The following is a 10,053-nucleotide window of genomic DNA, read 5'->3' as shown; positions in this document are numbered from 1 at the left end:
GCATCAAAGCTTAACATTTTGTCTACAAGCAGTAGAAATAGGTTAGAAATGTGTTACCTTACTCTTAAGAGTTGTAAAAATGACCTCAAGCTCAATCAAGAGTATTATTTCCTTTGTTTTAGCCTTTAGAGCTTTCACCCACTTCTCTCACTAAAACAAGCAAATGCAAAGGAGTTATTAACTCTCTCAAAGGCTCAAAAAGCTAGAAGTAAGGTTTCTAAGGTTTTGAAACGTTATAGAGATCTCCCTAAGCTCTTGAACTCAAAACTCTTATTAAACCCAACCTTGACCAAACCTCAAGGTTAAGAGCTCATTCTAAAGCTCTAGGAAAGGTGATTCCAACTCTTACCTTTACTAATCCGGAATTGAAGTGTTTAGCAACAAGTTTCTACCTTTAATTAAGCTCAAGAAGAAGGATAAGAGGGTTTGAAAGTAAGGAATAAGATAAAGGGAATGAAAAAGAGGAATGAGAGAGTTCTGCCCGTTTACATCATCATCCTTAATTGATATTCAACCATTAAAATAGTTTGGGGTTAAATTACACTCCTAGTCCCTCTCTTGTGATGTTTAACTAATAAAAACCCTTTTTAAGCCTTGTTGGGCTCAAGCCCAAGCCAAACCAACCATAACTTAGCCCAACACTCTTGGTTGGTTTCTTAGTTTATTTAAAACTCATTCAGGTTTTACCCGAAACTACTAATCCGAGAATCGGGGTGTTACAACTACCACGTTAGAAAAGTTAATGGGATTAAGTGACACATCAGCAAAAGCTAATGGGAGGTAACAATATATACCAAAATGAAAACAAACTAAAAGTTTGATGACTGTATTGCAAGTTTCGAAAGTTACGTGACCAAAATGCAAGTGCTCTAAAAGTTCAGGGATTATTTATATACTTTACCCTTGATAAAATTTAAAGTTCAATTGTATAAATGATAAAACACTTAAAGTTTTGTGGTATCTAATGTAATATGTTCTTTCTAATATCTTTAGCAAATGATCTTTAGGAACTTTTGTCAAGAAAGAGCCAACTTCTTTAATTAATGAAGCTTCTAAAAAACTTGACTCATTCGAATAGAAGTATTCGATCAAACTATATTGCATAGATAATATCTTCAAACAGACTTTTTGAGAGACCTACGTAATCTGTAAAAACAAAATTCTAAGTCTACCTAATATGTTGACCTACGTATAATCATAATAACTTTATAAGTGATGCTATCAGCTAAGACCATTATCATTGATTATGATTTTATGTTAATACAGAAAAGTTTGAGAAATTAATTAAAAACATTCATAATCTCTGTATCGTTATCATCATCTTTTATGAACGTTTATTTCAATATAAAAATATTGATCAACGATCATTTCATCATTGATTGTGATTTTCTATCCATACCAAAAAGAATGAACTACCAATCGATTAGATAAATTTTCTATCATCACCAGAATTAAAAAAATAATTTTAATCAAATTTGATTTAGAAAAATATTTATCCAAGATCTTGAACAATTCTAGAAAGGTCTACTTAACCTACTATTTGGAATAAGGTTAATCTCTTCCTCGGAAAAATAAAAGTATTAATTTAAGAGAAAATAACTTCAGTGACAAAAAATGCATTATAATATATGATTTTAATCAATTTTTTTGGATTTGCGAAAATAACCAAAAAATTAGAACTCCAATTTCGCAACACAGTTTCCAAATTCGCAACTCAGTTTCTGAAATCGCAACGCGATTTCCCAAATTCGCAACGCGATTTTTAGATTCGCATTGTGATTTTCAAATTCGTAACATGAATTTGTAATTCGCAACACTGAAGTCAAATTCGTAAAGCGCGTTTATTTTCGCAACGCAAATTTTATTTTCGAATTCAAAACACGAATATTAATTTCGCAACAAAAATGTAAACAGTATATCCCGTAAATCGTAACTCAAAACCTAAAACCCTAAATCACAACTCAATCACATCTCCATCTCTCACTCTCTACGGCGACATTCATCCCCATCTCCGACGACATCCGTTCCCATATCCGACGACCCCCTCCATCTCCATCTCTCATAACCACCCTCTCACAACCATTCACGCCCACAAATGGAAAATCAACCACCGAGGGTTATTAGCTTTTTTAATTATTTTTATTTTGAAATTTTTGTATTATTATTAGATTTTTCATATTTAAATTGATGATAAATTTACTCGTAATTTCAATATATAGATTAACAATTTCACTTAGATTGCTTAGTAAATTCATTTGGTTGCTGTCAATACTGCTAAACTGTTTAGTCCTTAACCCTGTGAAATTAGTATTTGTCTTTTGGTTGAAGTAATGCAATTCATTCAAGTTTCAATTTGCAGAAGAAGAGTAGTTTTTGAAACTTAAATTCGCAACAGGAAAATCACAACACGAAAATCGCAACGCGAAATGAAATTCGCAATGCAATTTTAGTTTTCGCGTTGCGATTTTCGTGTTGCGAATTTCATTTCTCGTTGCGATTTTCGTGTTGCGATTTTCCTATTGTGAATTTAAGTTTCAAAAACTATTATTCTTCTGCAAATTGAAATTTGAATGAATTGCATTACTTCAACCAAAAGACAAAGACAAATACTAACTTCACAGTGTTGCGAATTTAAGTTTCAAGAATAAACTACCACTCTTCTAGAATGTTGTCCTTGAACCTGAACTAAACCTATATGTTGTCCTTTTAAATGTTTATAATTACTTCTGGAATGTTATCTGATGTATTTTGTGAACTATGATAGAATAATGACTTGAGTGAATACCGGGCTAGTTTGAAATATATTTGGCTATATTTTCCCTGTTTAATATCATGTCTGTTTATTGTGTATAATTTGTAGTTTTTTTGGTATAGTATATCTAACTTGGTACATTTATTGTTTTTGTTAGGATTTTTTTTTGGCTTTATTGACTTTAAGGAATAAGTTAAGCCTAGCCACTACAATTGTGTCGACACTTACACATGTCCAAAGAAATTCGCGTTGCGAATTTAGAAACTGTGTTGCGAAATTGGAGTTCACGTTGCGAATTTGTTGGTTATTTTCGCAAATCTAAAAAAAAGTTGGTTAAAATCGTATATTATAAGGCATTTTCGGTCACTGAAGTTATTTTATCTTAATTTAATGCTCTTAAATCAAATGAATGATTTTGAAGGTTAATTAATATCATTGCGTCGTTTGATAAAAAGATAATACTTATTAATTGAGATTTCTTAATTAGTTATGTATATTCCTAAAAAAGTAATATGTATTTTGATGGTCTAAAGTTATATATATTTTAAATTATTTATTTATAATATTAATATTTTATTTTTAAATATAAATTATTCTAAAAATGATTTTATAGTTTAATAAAAAATTTATATTAATTAATATTATTTAAAATTTAAATTTGTTTAGTTAAATATAAACGAGAAATTAAAATATAATTATCTTATACTTACTAACATAACTTAATAATTAAAAATTATAAAAATTATATTTACACACAATTATGTCATCGTAGCCAAATAAACCTGAAAATCAATAAAAATATTAAAATGAAAAAAATATATAAACCACTCCGGCTACTTTCTCTTTTTGATTTATGTTAAATTACAAATTTGATAATTAAATTTTAATATCTCTCCTATTTCACTCAATCTATTTTAAATCTTTTTAATTTTCTCACTGAACTTAATATATTAAAGTTTTTTGTTACTCGGTCGTTAAATAGTTAACGCGTTAAAATAGACCATCATATAGATGCAAAATGATGTTATTTTGGTGAAAATTATGTTTTTTTAAACGATGTCGTTTTTTAACGCCGTTAACTTTTTAATTGCGGAATTATCAAAATAAGAGAAAAAGTAAAATTTAATGACCCAAAAACTCGATTTATTAAGTTTAGTGAGGAAATTAAAATCTTTTAAAGTTCAATAAACAAAATAGGAGAGAGAATAAAGTTTAGTGATACAAATTTGTAATCTACCCTTTAATTTAATGATTTAAACTTCTCTCCTGAAAAAACGAATAAATATATAAAACTTCAAAACCCCAAATTTCTCTAGGGTTTTTCTTCTTTCGATCCATTTCTATAAAATCTCAAATTTCTTGGACGTTGTCCTTTCCCTGATTTAGTTTTTGAAGAAAGCAGCTGCCGAATATGTCTTTGAGACCTAGCACTAGAACGGAGGTCCGCCGTAACCGCTACAAAGTGACGGTTGACGCGGAGGAAGGTCGACGTAGAAGGGAAGACAACATGGTTGAGATCCGTAAAAGCAAGCGCGAAGAGAGCCTGCAGAAGAAGCGTCGTGAAGGCCTCCAAGCTCAACAATTGTCCGCTTCTCTTCAGTCTTCCAACATCGAGAAAAAAGTAATCTAAAAATCGTTGAAGCAGAACTTCGAATTTATCCTTTACTTTCCTCGGAAATTTTATTGATTTAGGGTTTTTTTATTGCAGTTAGAGAGTCTCCCTTCGATGGTTGCCGGCGTTTGGTCTGCTGACGGCCCAGCGCAGCTAGAAGCGACAACACAGTTCCGGAAATTGCTTTCAATCGGTGATTTTTCAAACATTTGTGAATTATTTTGTTAATTGTTAATCGGGTTTATTGAAGGAAACTTTGATTTTTTTTTTAATAAACAGAGCGGAGTCCTCCAATTGAAGAAGTGATACAGTCTGGCGTCGTTCCTCGCTTTGTCGAGTTTCTTATGAGGGAAGATTTCCCACAGCTTCAGGTACAAATTCTTGATAGCTAATAACCATTTGTTGGAGTATATGATATTATTGGTGATACAATGGGAAAACTTGTATTTTGTGGCTGCTTGGGCATTTACAAATGATGCTTCTTGATTGCTAAAAACTTTACAAATGATGCATCTTGATTGCTAATAACCATTGGTCTATCTGGAAAACATGTAGTTTGAGGCTGCTTGGGCACTTACAAATATTGCTTCTGGAACATCTGAGAATACGAAGGTAGTTATCGATAATGGGGCTGTTCCAATATTCGTAAAGCTTCTTGGTTCCCCAAGTGATGATGTTCGCGAGCAGGTATAACTTTCGAAATTTTATCCTTTGAAGTAGCCAAGTAGATTTAAGACTTGCAATTTTGGGAATATTGTTGTTTTAACTAGTATTGATGATTAAGAGCTTTGTATTGAGTGATATTTTTGTAAATATTTAGGCAGTGTGGGCATTGGGGAATGTTGCTGGAGATTCCCCTAGATGTCGTGATCTTGTTCTCAGTCATGGGGCCTTGATGCCGCTATTAGCGCAGTTGAATGAGCACTCGAAGTTGTCAATGCTGAGAAATGCGACCTGGACATTATCAAATTTCTGCAGGGGCAAGCCACAGCCTCCATTTGATCAGGTTATCATCTTTTTTGTGCATTGTCATTTTGTACCCATCTTTTTGTTATGTCTTTAATTGAGCTTTTAAATGTTGGATATCTGTTGGCTAGGTGAGTCCTGCTCTTCCTGCACTTGAGCGTCTCATTCATTCAAATGACGAAGAAGTTCTCACCGATGCCTGTTGGGCTCTATCGTATCTGTCTGATGGCACAAATGACAAAATTCAAGCTGTGATTGAGGCAGGAGTTTGCCCACGACTTATTGAGCTCCTACTGTGAGTAGAACACCTAAAAACATCATTGGGGTCTCTTCTTTAATTTTCTGTAACCAAATGGTTTATACATTTTTTTGCAGTAATCCGTCTCCTTCAGTGCTCATTCCTGCTCTCCGTACAGTCGGAAATATTGTGACGGGAGATGACTTACAGACTCAGGTACACTTTAAGATTCTGATTAGTTCTTAATATTTTGTTTTCTGCTTCTATTGGTTTTTATTTTATGATTCATTTTCAGTGTATTATTGATCATGGTGCATTAACATGCCTTTTGAGCCTGTTGACCCATAACCATAAAAAGAGCATAAAAAAAGAAGCTTGCTGGACTATCTCAAACATTACAGCCGGAAACAAGGAACAGATTCAGGTGAGTAATCATGCAAGTATTTGCTTCAAGCATGCTTCTAATTGTCTGAATTTATTCTCTTTTACTACTGGACCCCTTATGCTATGTTTACTGTTATATGTAAAATTGTTATAGGCTGTGATCAATGCCGGGATAATTGGTCCCTTGGTGAACCTACTTCAAAATGCTGAATTTGATATAAAGAAAGAAGCAGCATGGGCAATTTCAAATGCTACCTCTGGTGGTACTCACGATCAAATCAAGTATGTTATTTGTCCAACTTATATGTTTCCCGGTTTTGATTCCTTGGTTCCATTCTTATTGAACCGACCGCTAAATCATTGTCCTGAGGTGAACATGTAGGTACCTGGTCGGTCAAGGATGCATAAGACCTTTGTGTGATCTCCTAGCATGCCCCGGTCCAAGAATTATAACAGTCTGTCTAGAAGGGTTGGAAAATATTCTGAAGGTCGGTGAAGCTGAGAAGGCTGCTGGCGGCGCAGAGCTTAATTATTGTGCCCAGTTGATAGAAGATTCCGAGGGATTAGAGAAGATTGAAAATCTACAGAGTCACAACAATAACGAAATCTATGAGAAGGCAGTCAAGATTCTCGAGACTTACTGGTTGGAGGAGGATGAAGAGACACTTCCTCCCGGCGATGGTACCCAACAAAATTTCCAGTTTGGAGGAAATGACGTCAAGGTTCCATCTGGTGGATTCAACTTCAATTGAAGGTTTGTTTTCTTTCGTCGGATTTAACCCCAACCCCAAAGGGCTGTTTATTTAATTGCTTGCCGACTTTAACTGTTAATAATCCCATCGCAGGTCTCAACGGGTCTGATAAAGCAAGCAGTTCGTGACGGTGTAATGATTGATACTTGGGGTCAAAGTTCGGTCGAGTTTGGTCAGGGCACCTCCATGCGTCCGGTTATCTAGTCGGTCCGGTTTTCACCGTGGTGAACGGGGTACCGAGGTATGTCTATGAAAATATGATATATCCGAATACGGAGAGAGTGATTACTGTTGTGAGAGCAATAAATTGCATGTGAACTGGTACAACATAATGCCTTGGGAGGTTCCATGAGTTTTTATCATTGTATAAGTAGGGACCTTCCACTCAAATGGCTATGTCGGTTGCAGTAGCTGCCATGTATTTGTGTCTGAATTTGTTTCGGTCGTTATTTGCTGTCTACTGTCACATGAAACAGAGTTTCAGTACTGAGTATTGATTGATAAACCTCATTACTTTACGTGTCTGTATTTTCCATCTACAATATTAACTGATGGAAAAAAAGTAAAAGAATATATGTAAATTATAAATAAATTGTAATAATTATAAAAATATATATATAAAGAACGGGGAACATATGAAAATTTTGGGGGGTTAAAAGAGGTGAGAATTTTTTAGGGTTTTCGTATTTAATGAAGTATTGAATTTACTTATTGCATCCTGTCTGTTAATGTGTTTTGTTTGTTGGAAAGAAGATTCAATTTAATTAACCAATCAATTTTTATTTCCCGACTTTTGAAAATCCCATGATCATGAATAAAATCACGTGCCATTAAGTTTTGTCTCGTCTTGATTTTGACATTACATAACCAATCTTTGTTTTTAAATTTAATAGAGGGCATTGATATATATAAAATATAAAATTCTTATAAATCTATATTTTAATATGTTTTTTAAAAGCCAGGTTGAATAGATAATTAGTGAATTAAATGACTAATTAGGGTGCGTTTGGTTCACGGAATGTAAGATTACCAGTGGGAATAAAAGATTACCAGGGAATAGGATTATTGGGAATGTTGTATTTTGTGTTTGGTTGGTTTAGTAGGAATGTAAGATTACCGTGTTTGGTTAAAGGAATAAAAGATTATTGGAATATATATTTGACCAAATTGTCCTTATTATATATTTGTATAATATTACAAATTGTAAAATATTTATATATTTTCTTTAAAAAATTAAATTCATAATATTTATATAATTTTTTTACAAAATTAAAAATATAAAAAAGGTTTAATGAAATGATAAAAAAAATTTAACCCCTGAACTTTATATAAAATTTTAATTATAGATTTATTTTTTGTAAATCTAAAATAATTTAAGTATAAATTTGTAATTTAACCTTCGTATAATTTTTATTATTCAATGACAGAAGAATGATATTTTTGAAAAAAAATAAAATTTTAAGGGCATTTTAGTCTAAAACGCTGGTAATGTTACAATACCTAAGGGAAGGGAGGTAATGACATTCCCGGTAATATACTCCAAAAAATTTACTATTGGTAATAAAACATTACCGGGAATGAGATTCTCGGTCAACCAAACATGGGAATGTGGGATTCTCATCCCATGGGAATCCCACAATCCTTGAACCAAACACCCCCTTAGGGTAATATTAATTTTGAGAAACATTGAGGAAATGAAGATAATGAGAGAATATTTAATAAAATAAAGTGAATGCTATAATGATCAACAAAGTAGAGAGCAAATGATGATGATTTTGTTCCATTTTTTTTTTGGAAACTAAATTGTAAAAAAAATAGAAGTGAAATAATTAAAATAAAATTTTCAGAAATTAATTTTAAGTGAACTATATTTTCAAAAATTGTTTTGGGCGGCTTCTTTAAACTCATTGTTTCATTTTATTATAAAATTACTTTTTTAATAAAATTCTATTTTAATTTATGTGATGCAATCTCACCTTCGTAGGTGAAGTCGAGTCGCTCATGTTCCCGATCGAATTAAGGATGTCCCGAACTAGGTAGAAGTAGACTTTGAATTGAAACTCAATTGAAATGATGCAGAAATCATGGACTAAAGGATGAAGTGTTGGATGGTGGATAATTAATGGATTTGAAAAGTATGGATGTTTGGGATGGAAGTAAGGGATTAGATAATAGAACTTGAATCAATTAAGGACTAAGAGGAACCGATTTTATGATACATGCATCACAAGACTCACATCAAAGGAAGATGGACTAACAATTCCAATTGATTTACACGACCAAGCCTTGGAAAAGAAGAACAACAGAGCAGCAGACTTGCGACTGCTTTTTGAATGGGATCCTGATGTTATTTGGCCGACATGTCTTCTGGAGTTACAACTGACCGTCTCTTAGCTTTCCAACGGTTCTTGAATCGTATCAATCTAATAACAAAAACTCAAGATACACTCATTTTAGTGAAGACAGCGCATGTAAAAATTCTTATACGGTATTAATATGAGATTTTGTAATTATTACGAATTTTTAATATTTTTATTGATTATTTGTAACATAATTTAATATAGGATGATGCATTATCTTTTAGGATTGGATTTATTATTTTATTAGGAATTAATATCGAGTTAAAACATCATTCATAGTTTATTATTATTTTTATTAGGAATTAGAATTAAAACATGTTTAGTTTATTATTATTATTTTTATTCATTAACTGTTTAGGAATTTTAGAACTCCTCCCATATAAAGGAGGCTTCATTCATTGAAAACATATCTTTTCTTGAATATAATACATTAAGAGTTTATCTTTGCAAGTTGTTAGGATCGAAGAGGCTCAATTGAATAACCGAAAATTGCACAAGAGGGTGAATTGACAATAAAATGTTTAGGGAGTAAGGAGATAAAAAAGATAAGATAATTGACACAAGGATTTATAGTGGTTCGACTTCTCAACTAAGTCTACATCCACTACCTTAGCTCCTCACTAAAGATTTTCTAACAAATTCACTAATTTGTTCTTTTTTTTTCAATGATCAAGAGTAACCTTTACACTCCCTAGTTTTTCACTTGGCTAAACTAGAACCAAAACTCCTTTACAAAAGGATTAAAGAAGTAAACAAATAAACCTCTCAAAGGTAGGTGTTTACAAAGAATTAAGCTCACACAAACATAATATTTACAAGAGAAATGAAAATAAGAATGAAAAACTCTTCTCTTGTGTTTGATTGCTTGGATAGGTGTTCTAACCCTTCTTCAAGCGTCCTCAACTTGTATTTATATGTTGGAATGTTGTTGTGGCCGTTTCTACCCGTTGGGAGTGTTTTGGAGCCGCTGGGGATCAATTTTCGTGCAA

General features: G+C 32.5%; 1 protein-coding gene across 1 annotated transcript; it reads left to right on the top strand.

The window, feature by feature from the left end:
- The first annotated feature begins 4,076 nt into the window (after positions 1-4,076).
- On the top strand, positions 4,077-7,151 carry LOC120155858 (importin subunit alpha-2-like). Its single transcript, XM_039167320.1, has 11 exons — positions 4,077-4,373; positions 4,461-4,557; positions 4,644-4,735; positions 4,920-5,051; positions 5,185-5,370; positions 5,462-5,625; positions 5,706-5,784; positions 5,864-5,992; positions 6,107-6,234; positions 6,335-6,706; positions 6,798-7,151. Exons 1-10 carry the CDS (start codon positions 4,164-4,166, stop codon positions 6,702-6,704), a joined length of 1,587 nt encoding a protein of 528 aa, XP_039023251.1. The 5' UTR covers positions 4,077-4,163; the 3' UTR covers positions 6,705-6,706; positions 6,798-7,151.
- Positions 7,152-10,053: the final 2,902 nt, after the last annotated feature.

Source organism: Hibiscus syriacus, unplaced genomic scaffold (genome assembly GCF_006381635.1).
Source record: "Hibiscus syriacus cultivar Baekdansim isolate YM2019G1 unplaced genomic scaffold, ASM638163v2 tig00111208_pilon, whole genome shotgun sequence".
Classification (NCBI taxonomy): Eukaryota; Viridiplantae; Streptophyta; class Magnoliopsida; order Malvales; family Malvaceae; genus Hibiscus; species Hibiscus syriacus.
This window is presented reverse-complemented; position numbering and strand designations above follow the sequence as displayed.

What these genes read in the sequence shown, in the direction of transcription:
- LOC120155858 (XM_039167320.1), top strand. Translation starts at nt 4,164, where the DNA reads ATGTCTTTGAGACCTAGCACTAGAACGGAGGTCCGCCGTAACCGCTAC. An exon ending in GAAACAAGGAACAGATTCAG is followed by an intron (nt 5,993 to 6,106) that starts GTGAGTAATCAT and finishes AAATTGTTATAG; the next exon opens with GCTGTGATCAATGCCGGGAT. An exon ending in GGTACTCACGATCAAATCAA is followed by an intron (nt 6,235 to 6,334) that starts GTATGTTATTTG and finishes GTGAACATGTAG; the next exon opens with GTACCTGGTCGGTCAAGGAT.